The sequence below is a fragment of the Cariama cristata genome, unplaced genomic scaffold, assembly GCF_000690535.1.
Source record: "Cariama cristata isolate BGI_N322 unplaced genomic scaffold, ASM69053v1 scaffold6349, whole genome shotgun sequence".
NCBI lineage: Eukaryota > Metazoa > Chordata > Aves > Cariamiformes > Cariamidae > Cariama > Cariama cristata.
The window spans coordinates 13,054-38,925 of record NW_009633950.1 but is presented as its reverse complement, the minus strand read 5'-3'; the positions used below and the strand labels follow the sequence as shown (position 1 = coordinate 38,925).

Below are 25,872 nucleotides of genomic sequence, written 5' to 3'. Positions count from 1 at the left end.
GGTTTAAGACCCAGCAGAGATGTCTGTCAAAGACTGTAAGCCTTTCTCTCCAGGGGTGAGCAATCGTGGGCAGCACACAGTGGTATTTAAATTAGTCCATCCTCTCAATGCCACGACCATCTCTGTATCCAGCAGAAACATTTGAGCTGTAACTAAAATTTTGGGCACTGCATATCTGAGTGTTCAGTATTTCCAACTAGGGAGTTATCAAATCATCTTGCTTATTTTTCCAGGCAGCTGCAGGTATAGAGCTACTCTGTGCCAAGCATGTATATAAGCCCATTAGGGCTTTCTAATGTTTCATGCAGAGAAGAGTAATGGAGGAGCTGTAGCTAGCAATTGTAATGCCAACCTAAATGCTTTTAAGCTAGGAGACAGTGCTTCATTCATGTCAGCAGAATCACAAGCAAAGAAGTTTAAATACTCTGCCGAGAGGTGAGATTCAAGCGATAGCCAACATCTAGAAGTGGGGGCGAGAAAGGACTGTGGTTTTCCTTTTGCATATGTTTGATGGTTTCTCCTTTCCCTCCTGCATTTCCACCAATTCAAACTGTCAGCTGCAGATGAAGGGATACTTGTCCATGTTTGATATAGATCTGCTAGTTGGTTGATTGGACTCTCATCCCAGAAACCATTTCCTTGGAGAAACCAGGCACAGGTTGCATTTTGCCTACTGTAATTAGTGATACATTAGATCTCCCCTGTTTGCTGTGCCCACATCCCCATGGTCCACTGTTCTCCTCATACAGGTTCTCCTGCAGACTCCCTGTCTCTGGTTGAGTGGGCTGTAGCACTAGGTGTGTGCAGTGAACACTTACACCCAAACTGGGGAGAATAACATAGTATATTCTCACTAAGAGGTAAAAATGTGCATCTGAACTGAGAGGAGGCCAGAGCCACTTGCCGTGCTGTTGACTGAAGTAAAACTCCTGTTCCTAAAGGGACCGGGAATGAACAGTGACCCAGCAGAGCTGGGGACCTTGAAGCTCTGAAACACAGCCTCCCTCATGCTCAGAGAGGGTCAGAGCTGCAGTGAAGCTGTGTGGCTGATCTCTCACTGCTTTCACCCTGCTGCAACCCCTCTGCCTTCATGGGATTGTCCTGACCCAACACCAGCACTGCCGAGAGCAGAAGCTGGCCTGTCCTTCCTGCACACCCCTGCTCACTACCGTTAGCCTCGCATGAGCAGCATCTCCTCTAATGGACATTGCATGGGTTACTGCACTGAGCATGACAGTGTTGTTGCATGTGTTTCGAAGCATTGTCAACTTTATCCCAGACTGTCCTTGTATGTGTCCCCCCTGGAGAAGTTTCTTTTTCATCTGTTAGCCTGGCTTCAGGGGTGCAGTACATCCTAAATGAGTAAGGCATTTCCTAGAGCCCCCTCATCCCAGGTCAAGTTAAACCTGTCCCAAGTTTTCTGAGCAACCAGTTGACCAGGCATAGCCAGCACTGAGCACTGGCAGACTGTACAGACCTCTGAGATACTTTCACGTGATAAAACAGACTCACCTTTATGGCTGGGTGGTTCCTCCTTACTATTTGTATACCCAGCTCATGTAAAGAGAGAGCTGTGTTGCTGATATAGGCAGCCTGGAAGGTTTTCTGTTAAGTGGGAAATGTCTTCTTGTGATTATGCTTTAGAATTGTATAAGTAATTTATGAAACATAATAAACACCTGATCTTTTGCTGAATAGTTAATCAATGGCTGCATTTGGGCAGGTTAGAGAGTAGCTGCAGTCACTTACAGCCTGTTTTACTTATATGCTGCTAGCTTGTGTATTCCCACACCACCCGACACTGCTAATGTTCTTCTGAGATCCATTAATCAATGATTAGTCATTAATAAATAGTCCCTTAATATAATGTTTGACCATTTGGGATATTCTCAGACCTCCCAACAAGCTGATTTTTTGCATTCCCAAGAAGACATTATTTTTTAGACACACCAGATTAGCCAAGCTCAGTAGCAAAGACAGCCCTACCAGTCCAAGATGACTGGTAGGACTAAGGCACATGAAAGCAACATAAAAATGTATTCAAAAACAATTGTGTTTGCTTTCATCTTGTTTTTCCACACCTGTTAGCAGAAAAAGTAAGTCTAGGTGACCCTGGTCAGAAGGAAGTGTTTTTCAAATGCTTCCACTCCACTTTTAACTACCAGAAAAAACAGTAGTTAAAAGAGAGTAACAGATTCAGTTTCCCTTTATCCAATTTATTTTAGAGTTTTGGACCCTAATCTGACATCAGTTGCACTACAAAAAAAAAAAAAAAAAAAAAATAAAAAAACAAACCAAAAAACCCCACATTTCAAGAGTCACTCCATCTAAAAGATATTAGCAAGGTGAGAGGAGTGGAAGATGTCTTTCAGGGGGGCACTGAGTACTTTTGAATTTATTTCCCTCCTTATTTTTGAGGTGGAGCAACTCCTTTTTCCTTGTTCCTCATGCATTTAAAGCTGAATTTGCTGAAACATTTGCAAAAAAGCCCTCTCTGTTAAGAACAGTCCTGCTCTGACTTAGTATGACCTAACACGTCTCTTCCACTTGCAAAATCTACAGTAATGCTGACTTTGACCTTAAGTGCACTCTTTGAATATTTACATTTCTTAAGTTTGAAAAGAATTTGACTCCATCCGAGTGCTCACAGCCATCTTGTGGTCACAGTCTAATTTAAGAGAGACACACGCAGTAAATACAACTCGGTCACGGGGCAGTGTCCAAACACTCTCCTTGGAGTAACCCCAGGAACTTGGTCACGTGCAGAAATTTCCCTGTTCCAAAGAGAAGAAAAGAGGAGTCATGACCAGAGGCAGAGATGTAAAATTCATGTGGTCATGACCTGAATGGTTTTTTTTAGGTGCAACCATGCCCTTGGTTTTATATTTCCAGAGGGGAGCTTGTGCTGATAGTCTTTGTAGAGAGAAATGCTGAGCACCCCGCTCCATTGCTGTTGATGCTCTCCTGTGTGCTACTAACCCTCACGCATGTGCCCTACTTTGCCACAGGCATCGCTATGTTTTCTTTAGAACTTTAAAATACACCAAAAGCCTTCTGTCACAGAAGCTGAGCTCAGGTTATGTTCTTCTCTTACGTGGAACATGCCTGACATCAGCAGGTTTGGGAGAGATGCATATCAGCGTCCAGACCAATGAGACCTGCCCTAAGCCTTTCCTCTGAACTGGAGTTGAAGCTTTGCTGGGTTTGAAGCGTTTCTCTTGGCTTTGAGCCTCATTTCCATCCTGCTTCTCACCCTTTCTGGTTTGTGACAAGAGTCTCATTAAGTGAAGAGTTTGTCCTCTAGCCTGAGACAGAACAGTAAGGGCAGAGAGCGCTTGGGGGGGAAAAAGGACCTGGTTGTCAAAGCTGTGGAGGTCCCTTCTGCAGGCACCAGAGGTTTGGCTCAGCCTGATAACCCCACCACGGTTCTTGAAGGCCTCGCTGCTAGGTAGAATCACTTGGCCATTTCATGTGGCTTGGTTGACTCTGTTCTCCCATGGGCTTTGCCCTGCATCCAGGTGTGTGTAAGACATGACCCACAGACCACGGTGTGATGGCTGCCAACCATGCAGCAGGGCCTGCGTTCATTGCGTTGCCTTTCTTTCTCTTTTTCTGCAGAAGCACAGCGCAGGCCTTACTACGCCGACTATTCCCCAGCACGGAAGTACATTCACACCCTCTGCACCAGCCACTATCTTGACCTCTTCATCACATTCATCATTGGGGTCAATGTCATCACTATGTCGATGGAGCACTACAACCAGCCAAAGGTAAAGAGCCAACCATCAACGTTGGCTGTGAAACACAGAAGCACGGGGTAGTAGAGGACCTGAAGACCATATGCTGTTCCCTTGGGATACCATTGACCAGTGAGGTCTGCAGCCACTCCTGCTTCCCTGGGACCATTCCCTGTTGTTTGAAAGCCTCGGCAGGCTCCAGACTCAGCATTGCAATCCGTCTAACTCTAGGCCAGCCCTACCATTTGGGAGTCACTTGCCTCAGCCAAAAGCTTGATTTCCCTGCTCTTGTGTAAAAAAAAAACAAAAACCAGAGAATAAGGCTAATGGAGAGTGAACTAAACGTTTACTAGGAAAAGACCAGTCCAAATATTTCCTCTCCTGATCCCAGATATGACTAACCCTCAAACTGTAAAACAGTCCAGAGTTTCAGAATATTCCACTAGCAGATATAAACATGAAGTTAATGCATGCAGAGCAACGTTTCTTTTCCTCAGTGACTTTAGAATAAACCAACCCTTAAGTACAACCCTTCGTTATGTATCATAAAATCATTCTTTCCCAAGAAAACCTGTGACGTAAATCATATAGCCTGTCCATTTGCCACATATAATAATCTTCCATCGCATTGTCCTTCACGGAGCTCTAGGCTCAGTGTTTACTTTTTGAGAATTGCATGGTCTGCCAGGTAACCTGCAAATGCCTCCTGGAAGCTAAGCCAGAGGGGCACCAAGCCACAGGGTAACGCTTGTGTTTTACGCCAGCTGACTGTGTGCTGTTCTGCCCCCGTAATTCCTTTGCATAACAGCCTTTGTTTTGCACGTAAATGTTATTTATCCAGATTAGGTCTTATTTATACTTGTTTTATGTTCATGTAAAACACAGTGTTGTAAATTTGAATGCAAACTATCACAAATGATATGAGAATTCGGGCTCAGGCAGTGTGCTTCAGATGATTGAATTCTTTTAGGTTGCCATTTTATTTTAGGCAGTGGAACAAAAATAGGGATAGTAGTGCACTGAGGAATGCCAACATCTAAAAAACTTTCAGCTCTTGTTCCCAAAAAAGTCAGTGCATGGTCATCCCACATATCTGGGGTCAACAAAGCACAGTCGTCACACAAATGTGACGAGGAGAGCTTTCCTGTAGCGTGAGGCTTCCTCTGTCAACAAAGCAGACATCGCTTTGCCAACTCCTCTGTTGCATTTTATTTCCAATTGTGTCTGTTTTGATGTTCGTGTTGGTCATTTTCTTATTGTAAGAGACCTATACTACATTTAACTAAATTCCCCTTCCCTCCCTCCTCTCCCCAAATCCCTACCCAACCAAAGAGCTGTTTCACTCTGCAACTATCTATTTTAAGGTCCCAGCAAGATTCTTTTGCTATTGTTGGCCTACAGTTCCAATGAAATCCATTATAAACACTCATCATCTTAAAGTATAAACACTGCGGATTCCTGACTTCCGAGAGCAGCTCTATAGGGAGCGTGAACATTGCACCAAATATGGACATACTTTGCCCAGCTCTAGAGATGTAACATTTTTCAAGCAGCCGAGGTTTAATCCATTTCCAACATTATTTATTTTTCTGAGTGTTTTAAGCAAAGCCATTGTCCTAAGGATTGTCATGCTGGAATAAAGAAGTGATCCATCAAGTCTTTTATTCTACCCAAGGCTAGGCAGTTCAGAAGAAGTAAACTTTATTAGATGGGGAAGGGGTACAATTTTCTCTCTGACCCAGACGGAACAATTTGTGCACTGAAGTTGGAGCATTGATAGCTCTTGACATTTTTAGCACAGCTAGTATTACTGCTTATGAGGTTTTTGTTTGCATCAGTGTCTAATCCTTTATTTGAATGTTGCTGTGTGATTTAATGCAGTTTTGTAACTGAGCTCTGCAAGCTTATGACTTTACTTCTTACATCTCTGTTCCTATGCCACCCTTGTGCCTGCCAATACCTCCGCAGGGGGTCTAGGAAAGGATAGTTTGGGCTGGTGTAACTGCAGTCTCTCTTTTCAGTCCCTGGATGAAGCCCTGAAGTACTGCAACTATGTGTTCACCATAGTTTTTGTGTTCGAAGCAGTTCTGAAGTTGGTGGCATTTGGTTTTCGAAGGTTCTTTAAGGACAGGTGAGAGTATTTTAAACTTCTGTTCATTTGGGATAGAGCAGTTTTGACCCAGTTTCAAAGCCAGATGTTGGGTAAATGTAGCGTCACGATGATAGTACTACATGCTGTGTGCAAGGAAGAGCAAAGGGCTGTCTCTCGGTAGGTGCAAACTTTATAGTGTAGGAACTAAAAATTCTAAGAACTTCTGGTACTGCTTTGCAGAAGGAATTTGGGAAATCTTACAAAATTCTAGATACATTCTTTCCCCAAGATCTGCCTCTCCACCAAGTCTGACTGACTCAGCGTAGAGGTCAGAAACAACCTATTGACATCAATCCAGTCCTCAAACGAGTACTTTTGGTAACCTAAGGTGACAGAGTCCCTCAGAACAAGTCTCCTTTGCAGTCCAAACCAGTCCTTTGGCAGATGCTGGCTTTGTAAAGCCTTTGGCAAAGAAAGAGGTAGTTGTGTTCAGCCCCACTGCCTTCAGATCCCAGCTGCAGAGACCTACGGATCTTACTCTACCTCACATTTAGCCAGAAGCAAATGTGTATGAAAGCATGTTGTGGTCTGGCAACTTGCTGGGGAGCAGGGTAAGATTGGACACTTTTCCACAAGATCAGTTTGTTTGCTTCATTTATCCTGACTGAGTGGTTAGAAGCTGCTATGAGCAATATTACTTATGGGGAAATTGCGTAGGAAAGACACTCAGTTTCTTCACATCTTACTGGCTTTCTAGTGCTGGTGTGGAAGGCCCTCTACAAGTGTTAGGCTATAAATCAATAAAGATACTCAACTGGAGTAATTCAAGAGAGAGGTGACATAACATGGGAGCAGCAGCTGTGTTGCATCACATCAAAGGTCCCTCTAGCCTCGTATCTTGTCCCTGAGAGTGGCTCCAAGGGGATAGCAGGGGGACGACAGGGACCGGGAAGTACACAGGGATGCTTCCCGCTCACAGCCTGCAGTAGCTTGTGGCTCAGAGGCTGTCTGTGCCAGCTGCAGTGGGTTGATTTTGTACCACATAGAAGGTCATGGGCCCAGAGAGGAGAAGGGAGAGGCATTTGGGATTTGCTTCTATGTGTTACTAACAGATAATTCTCTACTCTTGGGTGTCTGTCCATGTATGATTTTATTTTTTTTTTTAATCCTTCCTCTTTGTCTGTTAGGTGGAATCAGCTGGATTTGGCCATAGTTCTCTTATCAATTGTGGGAATCACACTGGAGGAAATTGAGATGAATGCTGCACTGCCCATCAATCCCACAATAATACGCATCATGCGGGTGCTGAGAATAGCAAGAGGTACGGCCTGCACCGTAGGTCTCCAGCCATCCCTCCAGACACATCAGGAAATGGTTTGGCCATTTGTCCTTCTAGTCCTGCTGTTTCAGTTTGACTTGAGAACAGTTAGGCAATGAGGCTGCAAAATGTCAATTTAGAGGCAAGCTAAGTGGGGTTTCATGGGTGTTTCAGCTGGCATCTTAGACTGGTTTGTAATTCAAACCTGGGATCACAGACCTTTTATACTGTTGCCAGACAAGAGTGGGAAGCGGTAGAGGAGGGAGGATCAGAGCTTGAGATGATGCTCTTCCCATTTTCCTGCTAGGGCATGCTGGAGTTCTTGTGGCTTTTGGTCTGTTTTACTGATGTCCTTAACATTAATTGGTGTGGGAAGTAGTCAGGATGTTCAGATGTTCTGTGGGCCCTGCCAGGATACAGTGAACTTGCCATCTGTGTGAATAGCTGCAAGAGAGATGTAAACCCTCCCTACAAGATCTGAAGCTAGACTTCCTTTATGGATTTTGCTTGAACTATTTCCCAGCCCTGCTGACCAGGATTTGATTCTCATTGTAGTGCTGAAACTGCTTAAAATGGCCACTGGGATGCGAGCTCTCCTGGACACAGTGGTACAAGCACTTCCCCAGGTAAGCCCCCAGATTTCATCCATGCCCAGTTTGTTCCCCTTGGTGGACTGTGCCTTTCGGGCCTGGGGACAACTCTGTGCCACCATGTTTGGTGGTCACTAGAAGCCACCTGGGGAGGATATCACCTTTCTCTGCTGCCACCAGTGCCTTGATAGCAGAGTTTTGCATGGCACATGCTGCTCACGTAGTGTGCGTTAGATGGGAGAACCAGCATGATGGAAAAATAGTTAACGGAGAGCCAATTGCTGTAGGCAGAGCTCTTGTAAAACACAGATTTCACTGGCATGTTCAGGACACACAGGGATAGACAGAGAAAGCTGTTGATGAAAGCATTGGAAGTAGAGAACTTCCAGCTCAGCAGTTTTCTTTGTGAGACAGGAGCAACTATGTTTATTGATACCTATTGACAGAGGAGCTGCAGACTTTAAAAGGCAAATAGTGCAGACATTTCTGAGTGTTAAAAGCTTGAAGTGGGGTCTCGAATCACCATGTTCTCATGAGCTGCAAGAGGAACAATGATGCTGGCAGTCTGAATGATATTTGATAGGATTCAAATGCTCAGTTCCTGGGACCACTTTTAATGGATCCATTTATTTGAAAAAACAAGGGAAGAAACTTTTTGCTGACTTGCACTCCTCCCTTAAAAAGATCTAAAGCACATCAGAAGAATTCCAGGAAGTTTAGAGTTCCTTTGTTTTTAAAATCTTATGCTATTTAAGCTGTGTTCTAGTTTGTGGGTTTGATGGTCTGAGTCCTAATTTTTCAGTCTTTAGAGTCAGCTCAGCTGCTTACACATTCCAATTTCATATATCACCAGGATCCTGTATCCCACCAGACAGTACTGGAAACATTTACTGCCACGCTTTACCCAGAAATGAGGTGCCAGGCCATCAAGAATGAACCAGAGGAGCTCTGCAGCCGCCTTCTCTGAGCTGGCAAATCAGAAGCAGCACTTTTAGGATGCACAAGCACGGTCAGACAAGTCCTTAGTTTGCAACCCCTCCAAAACATGCCACAGCTGAGTCGCTGGAAGGAGCTTTATGAGTGAGCCCGCTCCATTCTGTGTAAAAGGCAGTGTAGTGTGTCCTGGGATGGACTGGGAGAGTCAAGCCTCCCCTCTCCCAGCCCCAGCTCCATAGGCACAGGGAGATGGCAATGTGCCATGATGGGCAGTTACATCTTGATCTGCTTCAGCTGTCTGTGGAGGGATCACATCTCAAAGGCAGGATGATAGCGCTGTGGCTTGGCCAAAAGCAGACACCGTGTAGACATCTCTTCCAGAGTATGAGTGGCCATATGAGAATCAATAGAACTGGTAAATGTAATTACCCAAATATACCCCCATGAATTGCTTACTACATAAAAAGAAGCCCATGATCTATTCAAAATGAACTGGAAAGCAAGGGGAATTTCTTTTTCTTGGAAAGACCCATTTACTTTTCATTACTGCCATAAAGATGTTTCTAATCTGAGACATTTGCCCTTTGGTATTCAGATTTCCTTTTCAGTGAAGGATTTTGGCCGAGACTAAAGTATGGAATTTACCAACCTGACCCCTGTTTTGGCATGTCAGGAAAGCATTTGATTTGTGTCTATTTTTTCTCTTTCAAAAGCATTGTGATTACAGAGCATATTTTCTCTCTCTCCTTGGTTTCTCTCTCCCCCAAACAATAACGTGGCTGCAGGCCAGGCTTTTTGTTTCCTTGGAGTGTTTTTGCAGTTTACAGTCAAACCGAAGTCTCTTTTAAAGGAAATCCCCAGGAATAATCCAAGCAGATCTTGTGCAGATAAAAAAGCCATTTTGTCTTCCAGTGAAATTCAGAAAATGAGAAAGGAAGTTTGGGAAGACCTCTCTGACAACAGTCACTCTTCATAAAGCTACAACTTTCATTTCAAAGGCAGGGCAAGAGTTCCTACCCCAATTAATTTAGCAGCCTAAAACCACAGCTGGAAAATCCTCATTGAATATGTCTGTTAAGTGACAAGAAAAATTAATTTGATGTTTATTCATTAAGGTTTTGGAGGAAATTCTTTGTCTGGTGTATGTAGAATGTCCATTTATGGGCTTACGATGACAAGGTTATTGTCATTGCAGTACACTTTTTTCTTTACCTTTTGGGTGATTTTCATCAGCTTGCTGTTTGTTTTTATTCAGCAGCAGATATAGTAACACTTAGAGAGTAACATTTAGAGAACCAACTATCCCTAGACTTGGGGGAATGTCAGCGTTTTGATCCAAAATTGAAGTTGTCACAGTACAGGCTTAGTCTCCTCTTCTGGAAATTCAGACTGACCTGAGTGGATACATAGAAAGGGGAGCTCCTCCAGTTCAGCTAGTGGCCTTTTGGACACGCCAGTGAGATGACTTTAGCCTCCCAAGTTGTCTGTCTCGCCCTTTCCACTAGTCCTGGAATTCACACAGATGGCCTCTGTTTTCCAAGCAAACATGTCCATTTTCTCTTGGGTCTAGTGCATAAATTAACCTGTGTTTTCCTGCTGCCAGGATTATTGCTTTGGCTGGAGAGTGCTGGAAGGGAGATGAGGAGGACTCATGTCCTTGGAAGAGATTGGCAGGGGCTTAGTTTTATGAGAAATTGCTCTTGACAGGTATCCCAGGGAGCTGTGTGTGTTGCCTGCATGGACAACTGAAATGCCAAGGTGTGGGCCAGTGATGCAGAAATAATTGATGTCAGAGCAGGAAGAGGCACAAGAGAAACTGTATTGTGCTTCAGCCAGCCATGGCAGGAGTCGGGCAGCAGAAGACACGTATTTCACCAGTGCCTCTTCCAGAGCAGGGAGAGCAGAGGCCAGCGGGATCTAGAGGGATTTGGGTAGGATCAGACAGCTGACAGTGCAACAGAGGAGTGATAGTGCCCAGGTGGCTGGTGTCCTGTTGTACATGGTCCGTGCAACACATTTGCCTGTCAAGCGAACACCACCTGGCATAGTTGCTCTATCTTCCTGCAGATGGGGCTTTTTACTTAGTGGCGTAGGTCAGAGGTTGAACTCTGATGGGATATGCAGTGGTGTTTAACTGTTACAGTCTCAGGAGGAGGCAAAAAAGTAATAGCAGTGATGTCTGCCAGTGTGAAGCAGAGACAGCCTCCCCAGGCCGTGCAGGGGCAGTGAGAGAAGGGTTTTGCTGGGTGTGTGGAGAGGAGAATGGCTTTCCTTGCCACTGAGCAGGGTTATTCCAGGGCTTTTGCAATGGTAGATCACAGATCCAGCTGGAATGAACTCTAGTGAAGGGTGATAGCTCCACATACAGGTCCTCCTTACTCCTATGAGTGGGATAGAGGGCTCTGCCTCTCTCCCCACAGCATCCTTCTGTCCCAGGCACACAGACACTTTTGCCAGCAGTATATGACAGCCAATATGCCAGAAAGTGAAGGTCCAGGAGGAATCATAGATACTCATCAGTGTCTCCTGTCTTCTCTTGTGGCTTCCCTGAGGTACTTCAGGGCACCAAGAACATCCCCAAGATGTTCTTCATCTCTTCTTCACTCCCTACAGGCCACAGCCTCCCCTCAACACTGGAGCCACAGCAAATGATGGATAGCCCCTGCCTGCCAGAGAGAAGGGTTATCTGTAGTTTTCACTGCCCAGCCAAAGGCACCGGCCCAAGTCACAGGGAGTTTGATGGATAAACAGAGCATGGGCTGACCGGCTCAGTGCTGCTAGAGCAGAACCACTTCTCAGAGCCTGCTTGAGTGACTGGCTGCCAAAGTTGAGGTTGCTGACCAGAGCTGGATCTCTGTCCCTGGCGAAGAGTTAAGCACAGGCATCCCAGCCTTTGGCTGCTGAAGAAAAGTGCCTGGATGTGCTCCTGCCCCGTCCTGTTCCTCTCAGCAGCATAATTCATGCATGATCTTTTTCTTCTCTGGTCTCAGTAGATCTCAAAGTGCTTTAGAGACATTAATTACCTATCCACAAGGGTATCACAAATGAGTACACTGAGTTACAGGAGAGGAATGACTCAATCAAGGTCACAGGCACACATACAGCCTGCCTTCTCTGCCACTCAGCAGCCGCTGGCTGACCTCGCTGCCGGCACCTCAGCCCATCTCTGAGAACATGCCTTGGGTCCTTCTCTGTGCTCAGGCCTTGGTGAAGGCCATGGGCTGAAGAGGACCTTCCTTTCCTTTCCTGAGGCACATGTACCAGAGAGCCATGGGCTAGCACTGACAAAATGTTAAGTCTGGCACTGACTTGTACTGATTCAGTACAGCGAGATGCTACACAAATAGACCAAGCAGTTTTGCTGAAGCACCTAAGCAAGAGGTGAGCCATTTTGCTCAGCCACATTCTCGTGAGCATCAGGTGTTTGTGGGCTGCCCTCTCCGACCTCAGGAACCACCAACTGCCTGCACATATCTATGTGGACGCTACGTCTGCAGGGGGTGGTCAGGGCAGCAGGTGGTTGTTGTGCACATGGGGAGCAGCTCTGGATATCTAGATACAGGGTGGGATGGCGTTTAACAGTGAAGGTGGTCCCATCACCCGTCCCAGGATCTTTTGCTTGCTGCTGTCTCCTACATCTGTCTTTCACATACCCATGTTTCCAAATCAGAGCCAGATGTTCAGTCACTTCCCAAGAGATCCTGTGCATCAGCTGAGCTTTGGAACTGCCCATGTGTCTGCTCTCAGCCCAGGGCAGATGCAACCTTAGACACCAGCAAACACCACGTTAGCAAACATGCCTCTTTTAGCATTTTTAGAGTATACCTATGGCTGTGATGCCTTGAGCCTATAAAGCAAACCCACGAGTGTAAACTGGTCTCTGAAGGACATGTTAGGAGATGCATTGGTTCAGTAATGTAATTAGTCACGATCTTAAACACAGAAGCTTTTACAAATGCACACTAGATAGCAAGCAAATTGTTTATGGGTGAATGTCAGCTCATAACATGCTTTGCATGTTGAGAGATAAATAGTAGTTTTGACTGATAACCTGGTAATAACTTTGATGTCAGTCTAAATTGTTTGGAATTTCATCAATGCCAAAAGTTTGCAGGCTGATTTATTAGGCATTAAAATAGCAGTAAAATATTCAGCTTATAGGCTTCTTTGAAAAAAATCCAAGACCCTCTTCTGCAGTGCTACAACATCAGGCTTTAGTATACACTCAACCTAGAAAACTTGTTTATCACTTTTATTTTCCTTGCCTTTAATTATTTGCTCATTTGCCTCCCCAGCAGTGTGTGTGTGTGCATTTGCGCATATGACTGTTTTCTAGTGGTTTCTAATTTGCAGTCATTTTGCAGACTGCCTTCTAATGTCTTGCAAACCATCGGTGGTCTAGCAGACATGAGTCAGGAAACACTATTCCAGAAGACAGTACATGCAGATGAAATAATCCAGACCAGCCATCCACATCACTGTATTATCTCTATTATTCCCTGGAGTATGGTAATTATGTTAGTGGGATTCCAAAGCTCTATGCATAGTAGCCCGTTTAGGCTTTATAGCAGTTACAGTCTCCATTGGGTGATTTCACTATTCCCATTTTTTTAATACAAAAACCCGCTACTTCATAAGTGATAGCTGTGTTAATTTTATGATAACAGGTATCATACTGATAACCTTTCTAATGAAATTAAGCAGCATGGTCAAAATACCCAGCAACACCGTGGCTGTACCACCTCACAGGAGAAAGCGCTCTCAAACTGACCAGTTCGCTAGAAGATACCTTGGAGATCATGAATCCCTCAGCCTGACTGCCTGAATCACCACCTAGTTCATTTTTATTTAGAGATAAAATCATGCTTGTGACACCATGTCTAATTGGAGAACTCAATTGCTCTGTCTCTGTTACAAGCCAATAGACACAAGGCACTTAAAAGTGGCAGGAAAGGTAAATGTGACCAGAGTTGGTTGCAGGTAAAATACAGGTGGTTAGCTGGTCAGGTTACTCTGCCCTTCATGTTCTCTGCCTGAATCACAAAAAAAAAAATCTGCTCTTTGAGATGTTTTAAAGGCTTAGACCCCACGTAGTGATTCACTGCAGTGCAGGTAACTGTAATGCCAACGTTATTAAGAACCTTTGTGTTCCCTTTAGTATCATTGCACTTCTGTTACCATCCCCTTCAGCCACCTTGCAGGGCTGTTAATACCCAATAGTAGCACACCATGCAGTGTTTGAACTGCAAGGTGCCTGCATTTAAGTGTTGGTATATGGAATAAAGCTTTTCTTTTGAGACACTGAAAGCTAAAATTCAGGTAGTTGCTGTTGAGAAATATCGGTGAAGTGGCAAGGCTAGGAGAGCTTTACATCTTACTGGAGCATACGTTCCTTTTCTGAAAACCCTCTGGGTCATTAAACCTTTGAAAACCAGGCAATTCCTCTTGAGGCTCGAGACATGTCTTGTTAATGTCACAGTCTTGAAACCCTCAGCCTTTATGCTTAGAGTCTCAGACCTGGCAAACAGAAGGGAAAGGCCCTTAAAACTCAAACCAGAGCACCAAGTCACTTACTTAAACTACCACTGCAGTGCAGTGCAGTGCTAAGTGCCGCTGAGGCTACAGCTACAGGTTGGACAAATTACAGATGAAGGCAGCATCCTGGGTAAGTGGAAAGGTGATGGAGAGGCACCAGCCACAAAGACTGCTTTGCATGTGGGAGTATCTGCTCCTTACCCCACATGGGAGACTTCTCCGGGTCTATCAAAGCAGAACTGTGAAAGGGGACCAGGGTGTTGGAAGCCAGAGGAGATGATCATTAGCCTCTGGCCACCAGTCCCTCTTTTGCTTGTGTTTAAAATGTGATGGAACAATTTAATTCACGGCCTCAACTTGCCTGACCCTTGTTCTGCTTTCTCCTTGTGTAGGTAGGGAACCTTGGCCTACTTTTTATGCTCCTGTTTTTTATCTATGCTGCCCTGGGAGTGGAATTGTTTGGCAAGCTAGGTGAGTAATGTGCCTGACACAATTTATTTCATCCGGTTGTTTATTTGATATCTAGCTGTTTCCTTTCTTCTCTCTCTCATTCTTGGGCCTTCCCTAGCTTCACAGCTCACGGTCTGAAGATTAAAGTTTTCTCTTGATCTCAGGGTCACTGATGACACATGAGGATGTAATACAGAACCTGTCTAACGTGCACACGCACACACATTTAGAGATTTGTCTGACACCACCCTTGGCTGTAGAGGAACTATTTACTGTTTAAATATAATTGTCCAGCATGGATATGTTCACAAAGATGGAAGTTTGCTACTTAAGACAGAGCATGAGTCTGCAAAGCTGGATGGTAGTCAGATTCGTGCTGGAGAGATGCCACCATAAACATGTCCCTCCTCGGAGCTACCACCACACTCCATTAGTTTTCTTCACTTGGCTAACATTGCTCTTCCAGCTGCCCAAGTCTTGTCTGTCTGTTGTTCTTCTCAGCATCACTTCCCCCTTTCTACATAAATCAGGGAGCATCCACTGGTTCCTGATTGTCCAGCATCATTTATTCCTCCGGCTTGAGGATACTGCGGAGCTGATCATGAATGTGTCCACCACTAAAAAGAAAATCAGGTGGAGTCAGAGAGAAAACACTATAGCCCTACCTTGCCCAGCTTAGCCAGGCCAAAGCAGTCACTGCCTTTAAACATGCTGTTCGAAGGAGATGTGTCTGCCTTCTGAATGTTTGCATCCCAATTTGGGCTTCAAGAGCATCAGAAGGGCCTTTCCTCCGTGGTGGTTTTATGGCTGTCATTAATCCCCTTTATGAGACCAGCCCTCAGCTCAGATTACAAATGCCTGAAAGCAGAATATTTCTTTCAACGAAAGACAAATTATTTTTCAGTCTCCAACAAATTCTGGAAAAAAATTAGTTCTGCATCCACCCCAAATGAAATACTGTGGGGTTTATATTACATATCTAGATATATAGATATGTATTTGTTCAGCCACAAAGGTGAAAAATGTCTTATTCACCAAGGCATCTTCTGCTGCTCTGAATCCTTTTTGTGTTTCCACACACACACCTCGCCAATGCCAGTTCCCAGATAACCACAGCATGTGGTTGGAGACTGAGAAAGCCCTGATTTTGTCTGGGGCAAGCTGCAGGCAGGCAGCACACTGCTTCCCATCCCAATTTAACTGGGAAATACTTTCATTTCTTTTTCTTGATCGCTGGTGGTCCCTGTCAGCCACAAGAACCATCAGCACTTGGTCCCCCAAGACTGGTCATTTGGGGTTGTTGGGTTTTTTCCTTTTTTTGGTTTTCCTTCCTATTTGCCTCTAAAATAAATACCTAATAGTGAAATGCCCTAGCAAGAGACATTGCTGCCTGTCGTAATGAATATTTAATGAGCCTGTGTTTTATGGAAAGAGGGGTATTTCGTATGTTCAATTTACATTCATTAGTATATTAATTCTCAGAGGAAAAAAATGCCAAATTGCTCCACTTTATCTCAGTGAAATATCCCTCATGGTAGATGTACCCTGTAAAAAATAATCAAGACAAGGACATACTCAAGAGGATAACAGAGAAAGGATACTGCAGAGTAGTATTTGTTGAGACAGCCCGGCAAGTCTGCTTGTTTCCACCTCCTTCTAGATCTCTCTATGTTGGCTCTGCCTGTTGGGGTAAAGTCGAGAGAATCACAGAATTGTCGGTGGAAGAGACCTCTGGAGGCCCTCACGCAGCCTCCCACTTGAAGCCCCATCAGTAGCTCAGAGTAGCTGTGACTTTGTCCAGCCAAATCTTGAAAACTTCCAATGACAGAGCTCCCCTACCTCTCTGGTGACCTGTCCCAGGGCTGCTGGGCCCTCCAGATGAGAACAACTTTCCTAAGGTCCAACGTGGACCTCCTAAGCCACAGTGTGTTGCTGTCCATTATATCATCTGCCTCCAGCAAGAAGAGTTTGGCCACATGATCTCTGCAGCTGCCCTTCAGTAGTTGCAGGCCACCATGAGATCACCCCTTAGCAGCCCTCCCTGATGCCATGTATCAGTGTGACATATCTCAGGGTCTTACTTCTAGGTTTGGGGGGCTACTCTCAGTAAGCACTGGCAAACATGGCTTCGCTGACGTGCTTCTGCTTCTCTCTCCTGCAGACTGCAGTGAAGAAAATCCTTGCGAAGGTCTGAGCCGGCACGCAACTTTCACCAACTTCGGCATGGCCTTTCTCACCCTCTTCAGGGTGTCAACGGGGGACAACTGGAATGGTATCATGAAGGTGTGTGCAATCTCTGTCTGGGTACTTTCTTCTCTCTGTAGATATATAGATACAGATTTCAAACAAATTTAGGCAACTCTTGTGTGAAAACAAAAAAGGTTTCCTTTTAAAACATCAAACTTAAACTTTCCCGTTTAAAAGCCAAGTGTATTTTCAAGCAATAATTTGTCCTAAGTCTCACTCAACCTGAAACTTCATTCTGTTTAACAAATATATAACCCTTCAGGAAACTTATGCCAGTTCTTGTGGCGGAGAGGAGTAACCATGTACTCTGTGCCCTGTGCCTGTGGGACATAACACAATCCTCCTCTTTGTTGATGATGTAATTCATGGTGTCTGTATTTTCTTCTATCCATTTTAGTTGTACCTATAAGCCATTGTGTCTGGGATGTGTTATTATATGCATTTCAATCCTCAGCAGGCTACCTTTGATGTTTCTGTGTTTGGAGCCCAAGCAGAGCCCCAGCCCTTATTAATCCCTCACTTCTCCCTCTCTGTTGCAGGACACTCTCCGGGAATGCACTCGGGAAGACAAGCACTGCCTCAGTTACCTGCCTGTTATCTCTCCTGTCTACTTCGTCACCTTCGTCCTCATCGCACAGTTTGTCCTAGTCAACGTGGTGGTGGCAGTGCTGATGAAGCACTTGGAGGAGAGCAACAAGGAGGCCAAGGAGGATGCCGAGATGGATGCTGAGATTGAGTTAGAGATGTCCAGAGGAACAAGCAGCTCAGTCACCAGTGGGAGCAGAGGAGGTGCAGTGGCCCCAGGGAGCAGAGCACCCTACAGAAGTCAGGAGACGGTGAAGTCAGATTCAGCAGTGCAGGTGAAGCACCAAGCCCTGGTAACGGTTCACACAAAGCATCTGCTCTTCTTGTGCTCAGGGTAGGGAGGGGGCGGTTCTCACCACTCACTGTTGTCTGATCATCAGGCAGTCAGATCCCAAGTGACACAGAGCTAAAGAGGCAGGAGACAAGGCAGTGTGGGAGGAAGGCAGCTTTCCGAGGTCTGCCTACGGCAGTGATGTCACCAACACCTCTACAGCCTGAGTCATCTCAGGAGGGCTTCCTGAGGTGGAAGGCTGCTTGAAACGCATTCTCCAGGGCTAATGCTGTCCTGACCGTTGTTCTGGGGGAGAGCTGAAAGTCCATCTCTTGTCATTTCCAGTTCATTCAAAGCTTGTGAATTTTAAGTTCAGAACTGTAATAGCCACAGGTCCCTGACCTGCTCTCCCAGCCAACACATCGGTCCTTGTCATTTTAGCATGGGCAGCAGCACCAGGGACCAATCTCGTAAAGCCCTGGGAATGCTGGCACTGTCAACCCTGACACATACAGCAAGGGATGGCATAAATTCCCTTCGCATAGACACAGACATACTGCTCAGGTTCTTTTGAATCCTCCTTTGGGATTTCCAGAGGAGCCTCAAGCAAATCATAGTGTGCAGCTCAGGAGGGCATGTCTGGCACTGGTGTACGCATGCAGCTTCCCACTGGCTCATGCTCTGCTTAGGGCGTGGCTGACTTGGACCCTGGGAATTGTCTGAGCCCCTCAGCAAGAAGCTGGAGGTTCCTGGGTCGATTTTCTAGACACTACCTGCTCTCTGATTTCTATTAGTCCTCTAGAAAAATAGGGCAATCTGAAGTCAGGGGGGTAAGGAGGGGCATGAGATAATTGTGTCATCCCATGTCAGCAGCATATGATTAAGAGTGAATGCGAAATTGCTTTGTCACCATGATCACAAATAAATCTACTGCAAAACCAATGGGGTATTTGAGATTAAATTACATTAAATTAGATTTTTGTAAAATCTATCAGACTCTATTAAGTCAAGTAAAAAGAAATTTAGTTACACAGCAATGGGGAATTCGCTATTTCAATGTAATTCCTAATAGACATTTCTGCGGGAAAATGCACCATGAACACCCAGATTGCTTTTCTCACTGGGGAAAGAGAGGGCACATCCCTTCACATAGGCTATGATTGCAAACTGAGTTCATTCTCATTGGGTTTTCCTCATCTTCCAACACCTCTCGAGCACATCAGGAGCCATGCAGAGCCTCCTCTTAGCCCTAGAAGCTCCGTAGTGAGAGGTGATGCTCCCCAGAGGGAGGTCAGCATGAGCAGGGAGCTCACCACAGATTTCCCCTGCGGATGAGATTGCTGGAATGCCAGTGAGGGTTTGCAGGGCAGGGCTCCCCCTCCCCTGCCCAGTAATGAGGCAGAGACACTGTGATGGGAATGGATGGCTGGCAGCTCAGTCCTGCACTCCCTGCTAGCTGCACTGAAGAGGTTAAATACGTAGGGCTCCGTATGACTAATCCTGCCACTCATGGTGGCATGGGCACCCTGGATGGTGTTGCAAGATGCTCTGTATTTTTCTTGCCATTTATGACAGTTTTTGCAGCCCACATTGGCTTTTCTCTTCCTTCCTGCTCTGGATGAATGGGGCAACTAGAATATGCCATGGGGCAAATGCATTCGAGCGTTAAGACCCAGTCTTGCTCTGCTACTGATGCTTTTTATCTCCCCAATTTGAAGGAGGCGCTGAGCTGTGAAAATGTGTCTTTAGCCATCCCAGACTCAGACACGCTGGAGGGGGCAGAGACTCCCATGATGGAAATCCCGTCCTTCTGCTCTGTTTCCCACCATGTCCTGACACCTTCCCACAAAGCCCCAGGCCACGATGTTGAGGTGAATGATGTCGCGCCGTTGCTTCTGCGTCGTGGCGTTGTGCTTTGGTGCTGTGTGGCTAGCGGTGGTGTCTGAATTGTCCTAAACCTGTCGCTTCACAGCCACAACAGTCGTTTCCATTTTCTGTCCTTCGTGCTGCCTTTGCTTGTGCAGGAGCTGGGCAAACAACGTGTCCCAGCCGACTCTGCCAGCAGCCTTGTGTGGGACACAAATGAAATACTCTTTTTAGCCAAAGAAAGTCTTGCATTTTGTGTGCGATGTGATGTGTGAGCAGTCTGTCTTCAAACGATGTATCGAGAGCTGGAGGCAGGCAGAGTCTTTTCTTTGTGGAGAAAACACAGCCCAGTTTGATTTTCTTACTGTTACTAGAAGAACTTGTTTATGATACAGTATTGAAGAAACAAAGGCATAAGTAGATCAACACGTTAGGCTTTCAGGAGGCACCAGAGCTGTGGATTCAGGAGATGCTCTGGGGACCATCTGCCCAGCAGACCAGAAGGGCTGTCACCCTCTCTGCTCCGTCCCTCCCGATCACACCACGAAGCAGTGCCCAGGTCACATCACGTAAGGATATTGCATGGTTTGCCCTGCTGCAGCACAGTGCCCTCTGTGAGGTGAATGAGCTCCAGAAGTCTTCCGGTGGGCACGAGAACGTGCGAGCAACAGTTGGCGATGAAGGTGCACATGCTGCGATGGGGAGCACATTTGCTGTCCTCAGAGAACTTGCAGTGGCCATCCAGAATTAATCTGCTTTAGACTTGGGCCATTTTCCCCTTTATCACCTGACCTCTGTCATAACTATCAAGGTACCTTCTAGTGGCCAGTATCTTACAGCATCTCCAAGCAAATTCTGGGCTCAGATGAAGCTCTTGATGACCAAGTGGTTTTCCTTGTGCAAGATGAGTGATGTGAAGGTATCATCCTCAAGGAAGTCCTTAGCTCTGCGGGGTGTCCATTAGCTTGGCCACCTGGAAGCTGCGGAGGCTCAAAGGGAGATCACGGGGAAGGCATCTTTCAGAGACAGGCAAAATTTGGGACTTTGTAATTGCAACTGTAAGGGGTCCTGGTTTTCTTCTGGCAGAGTTGGGAGCATATTACTTCTACAGGGACCAACAGTACAACCCTGGATGCCACCAGAGTTGGCAGGCACAGGCAGGGAGTTACCTCCTGCCCTTGTTCTGCCCCTGCCTTCCCACCGCCGAGGCTGTGGGAAATGGCTGTGCTCGCTCGCAGTGCTGGAGACACACACCTCCAGAGAGGAATCAGGAGGAGCCCTTCCTCTGGGAATTTTGCCCATGGCTTGCTTGTAGGCTTTTGGCTCCAGGCCTCTGAGAAATTGCAGTGTTCCCTCTTCCAGAGTATCCTGCCAGTCACCTTTGCTTAGAGTATCTTCTGGCCCTTTAATCACCCAGGAAGGGTCATGTCCTGTGGAGGTATTTGCAGGTTTGTTTCCTCTCAAGCTCCCTCTGCACCAGAGCAAAATCAGAGCAGGCTCCCACCTTGCGCATCTCTATCAGATGCCTGGGATCCTCCCGAGCCCTCAGGATGGCTGCAGGCAGGGTTCACCATACGCAGTCTCAGCAGCACTGGTCTAGGTTGGGCTTTCGTGGCTTTTGAAGGAGCCACATTTATTTCCAGGGCATGGGATGAGGCTTACGAGTGCATCAGGTGTTTCCCACCAAAGAGGAGGAGCAGCGGTGCCAGCGGTGGTCTGTCTCCAAACCTTCTTAGCTGTTAAGAGCAGCTCACCAGGTGTGAGCCAACAAGCTTCTGATCCGTGCTTTGTATTTCGAGTACTTATTACAGTGGCTTTGAAGCCATTTGGAATTTGCATCCCTAACTCAATTGGGTCTCAGTAGATGAAACCTTAAAAATTGCAGTTGTTAATGTCAAGAAGGGATTTCTGTTCATTTGTCCCAGCCAGACACAACCGATACAAGATCCTGTAAAGAGGAACCGAGATGTAATAGGCAGATACTGTGAGCCTTCTGTTAGGCTACTGAGAAAGTGGAGCAAGACCTTTTGTTCTCTGTGTGGCGCCGGGGTGTTAACAATCGCCCGCCTGCCTTCAGCTCAGGTGTTGCGATGCTGATTTAGCTTATTAGCTGTGATGGCCAGAGGCCAACTGGCACAGCCACGCTGCTGATGCATCCATATATCAGACCAGAAGACCTGGGTTGCACCCGGAGGGCTGCTGGGCAAGGCAGCAGTCGGCGCTGGATGCCAACTACCTGTAAATAACTGCTGCTGATCCTCCTCCGTCTTCTCAGCCAAGCTCAACAGGGTAAAAGCATTGAGTAATTTGTCTCGGGATGTGTCTCTTTAGGGATCTGAGGAAATAAATTTGTAAGCCAGAAATGTATGGAAAAAAAACAGATTTAATCAGATCCTTGGTGACCTCCAAACTATCCAGCAAGGGATCTCGGGCCCAGATTTTGCTAGCAGAGAGGGAAAACAGCCCAGCAGAGCAAAGCAAAATACACTTAATTTAAGACATGCAGCTGGGAAAATGTTTTCAGTCAGTCACTGGGAGGCTGACGTTAAAGGAAAACCAGAGCGATTAGTCGTACTTAGGTAACGTGGTAAATTGTGAGGGGAGTATGTCTAGGACCAAAACCTCAAGGCCAGGAGCCAGGTTGTGGGTCCTGTTCCAAGGACACCCGCTCCCCCAGCACTTGGCCAAGTCGTGGCACCACCTCTCCCAGCTGCTCCGTCAGCACAGCAGAGACATCGTTTGACTCCCTAAAGCTTCCCAGAACCCCAGGATAATTTTGCTATAAGGTGCCTAAAGTGATGAGGGCCTCAGAGAAGCAGTGAGAGGTCAAGTTTAAGGTTTATGATGTGCTCTGCCAGGGCACTTCCAACCAGACCTGTTTCACAATGAGAGCAAATACAGAGAAATCCCTTTTCTACCCCCGAACAGGCTCTACACCCACATATGTGCTGCCATGATGTCTTCTCCTTCCTTCTGCTTCCTGCCATGTGGCGGTCTTCTTCTGGGGTCAGTGGTGCCCAGAATGCTCCATGTTGTAGGAGAGAGGCCACAGGGTTCACAGTGGTGTTAATGTGTCTGTTTAAATGTCTGCCTGTATGTGTGTTTTGGGGAGATAATCCATGAATTTCCAGAAACACTTGGTACCCTCGGTCACCGGGGCTGAGGACCGGCCCGTTTTGCCTCTCTGTCCCAGAGTAGCTTTAAGGAGAAGGGCATCACCACCCAGGCCAGGCAGAAAGCATCCCTGGGAAAATCAGAGAGGAACAGTGTGAGAAATGCTGGCTTTCTCATGTGTTTAGAGGGTGGGCCCCATTTTCCTGGTCCTTACTTTTTCTCTGCGGTGTCCAAGAGTTGGCTTAGTGGTGGGTCATTGATGCCTCATTTTACTCTAGCCGCAACTTGAGCTCTTGACTCAGCTAGCACGGCATAGCTTGGGTATCCCATTGCAGTCACCAGGGCTGCAAACTCTCTGTAAGATGCCAAGAGGAACATCTGCACAAGGTTTTAAAACAAAAAGCAGACTAGAAGGAGATCTCTGTAAATTCACTACCAAGATGCTGAATGATCCCATCTCCCTGTCTCGTTGCTTTGCAGGGTGGCGCAGCCTCTCTGAGGCCACAGGACTCTCAAAACCTGCTGACGGTCCGCAAGATCTCCGTTTCCCGCATGCACTCCTTGCCCAACGACAGCTACATGTTCCGGCCAGTGATGCCAGCGAAAGCCCCTTTCCCCCTTCACGAGGTGGAGTTGGAAACGTATCCCTGCAAATCCCAAAGAGGTAACTGCTTGCGGAGTTTTCCCTTCCTTCTCGTAGCCAAAACCATGGGGCAGCAGGTACGTGTGATGGTTAGATGGGGAGGAAGCAACCTGCGCCAAATGTGAGCTGAGCCAAGGCTGGCTTGCTTGCTTCGATTTGGTACCCTCAGCAGGATTGCAGTTCCCCACACACTGCACAATTTTGCGTTTTCATCATGTCACGGCATTTTCTCAGGAGAAAGCTGGCGGCTCGGGTGTTTGGGGAGAAGTGGGGCTCCCAAGCAGTGTCAGAGGACAGGCTGTTAGCTGAGGAAAAGGGAACGAGCTGCACATTTCTTCTGAAGTGATCAGCCCTGACATCGTGACTACGAATCAATAAAATCAACATGAATAAGAGCTGGAGTTAGTATTACTTCCTGACAGAGCTCCTTTACAGCTATTGTTTCAGGCAGTCTTCAGTCTCAGAGCAGTATCTTTTTAGCAGGGTACACTGAGTTCAGCGATGCAGGAGTTTCTTTGGGAGCATAAAGATTAGAAAACACTCTCCAGTGCCTCCCTAGCCTGGCCTTATAACGAACCTTGTGGAGAGACCCTGCAGTCAGGGAATCACGAGCTCCACAGAGCCCTGGAGTATACATTTACCCAACTGCATCCAAATACATTTCCCCTAAAATGCCTTTCTCTCTCTTTTATTGTGTGAGTTGGTTCGAAGTGGAAATCAATAAGAAAGAAAATGTCTGCCTCCCTAAAAGCACATGTGCTTCTTGAGTGGCTCCCAAGAACTTCCCAGCCTGGTTTCCTTTGATGCAACATTGTTTGAAATGCAAGAACTGCTTGGACAGATGAGTAGTGGGTTTGCAAACCCTGGTGGGGCTGGCAAGGTCTGCTCTGATTTCCTTGGCTGAATTAGCTCTATATTTGTTCAAACTCTCTGGATACCAGTTCATGTTCTCTGCTCAGTATTTATTATTATTTCACCTGCAAATTCTTTGCTAAGCAAAGAAAACAGAGGTTGAGTTTCATGGCTGGATTACTGGGGATGGTTTTTCATCTCTGTAGTGGGTGTAAATCAGGATTTATACCAGTATAAAACTGCTGTGATGTTGGCAGGGGTGGGCAGAACTAACCAAGAATTTTCTCATGTTTCCCAAATTTCTCACCAAGAGCACTTGAGCGATGGATATGACCGGGGCTCATCACCCAGAGCTGTGTTGCTTCTGAGCTGACCAAACTCTGATTTAAGTCCCAGGCCCATACACTGCGTGCAGGTAAACCTGAGCGCATAGAGAGCCACATTAGCATTTGTGCTTTCATGGCCTTCTCAATGTCAGTTAAGGATGTCTGGTCTTCTTCCAATACTTCGGTGACTACACAGTGAAAATATTGTGAGACGTCCAGATCCTGTGTTATTTTGGTCTTAGATGCAGTTTCCTGATTTACTAGAAAAACAAGAGACAAAATATACAAATCCAGAGATATTCAGTGTTCCTGAGTATGCAGTTTGGAGGAGGTTTTGGTTTCCTATACGAGAGCTAGATGGAAAGTTTCCAACAGAAGGAAATTCCAACTGAGGACAGGGAGGAGAGCATAGGGTTTTGATTTTATTACCATGTTTGTGACAGATTTTATGACAAAGTTTTTCTGCATCATAAAACATATTTTGTAAAGCCTGGATTAGCACATGAACGGCAAAAACTCATCTGAAACTGTGGCTGTAGGAGAGCCTGAAAAAGAACTGGGGAGAAGTGGGGTGGGGTGGGGGAGTGGGAAGCTCACCGCTCTGCTCTTTCCGTGGTGTTCTGGAGAAAAGCTCTGAAAGAAAAATGATTAAACACTAACTTTTCTTTCTTCCCAACAACAAATCTCTTTCTGAAATGCAACTGCAATCTCTCTGGATGGCTTTTGTCATAGGTTCAAGTTCCCTGACCTCTGGGCGAGATCTCTTGAAGTGATGGATAGCTGTGTTTTTAACATGGAGCAGCAATGTAGAAACAGACGTTGGGTTTCAAACTAATGAGGACAATAAATCCTGCAGCCAAAAAAAATAAAAAAGCAAAAGATCTTTCAAACAATGCAGAACTGCAGTAAAGCAGCACCACAAAGGGGCTGGGAAGGAGGATTTGCCTTTAGACTCAGCCAGGGGACTAGGAGCCTTCAGGAAGAGAGTGATTCCTGCCTGATAAATGAGCTCAGGGACTGTCAAAGCACCTGAAGCAGTCTCCATGACCATCGGACCATGGTCAGCCAAGGTCTGCCTCATGGACAGACGGTGGTCCTGGTGTTTCAGCTGTGGTGGATGAGAAAACTGCCCTGTGCATGCCAGCAGCGTCTGCTCCCAGAGAAGTTGTAAAATCATAGCATGGTTTGGATTGGATGGGACCTTAAAGACCATCTGGTTCCAACCCCCCTGCCACGGGCAGGGACCCCTCCCACCAGACCAGATTGATCACAGCCCCATCCAGCCTGGCCTTGAACACTTCCAGGGATGG

The 25,872-nt window shown here is 46.3% G+C and overlaps 1 protein-coding gene across 1 annotated transcript in view; it reads left to right on the top strand.

Annotated features, from left to right (window-relative positions):
* Nucleotides 1–25,872, top strand: part of LOC104166872 (voltage-dependent T-type calcium channel subunit alpha-1H-like) — a gene marked incomplete at its 5' end in the record, with an annotated part of 53,217 nt that overhangs the window by 24,114 nt on the left and 3,231 nt on the right. The window contains 9 exon segments of the mRNA XM_009706966.1: nucleotides 3,619–3,770; nucleotides 5,759–5,868; nucleotides 7,017–7,150; nucleotides 7,703–7,773; nucleotides 14,601–14,679; nucleotides 16,820–16,941; nucleotides 17,445–17,783; nucleotides 22,821–22,895; nucleotides 23,222–23,405. Of these exon segments, the coding sequence (XP_009705268.1) occupies nucleotides 3,619–3,770; nucleotides 5,759–5,868; nucleotides 7,017–7,150; nucleotides 7,703–7,773; nucleotides 14,601–14,679; nucleotides 16,820–16,941; nucleotides 17,445–17,783; nucleotides 22,821–22,895; nucleotides 23,222–23,405 (1,266 nt within the window).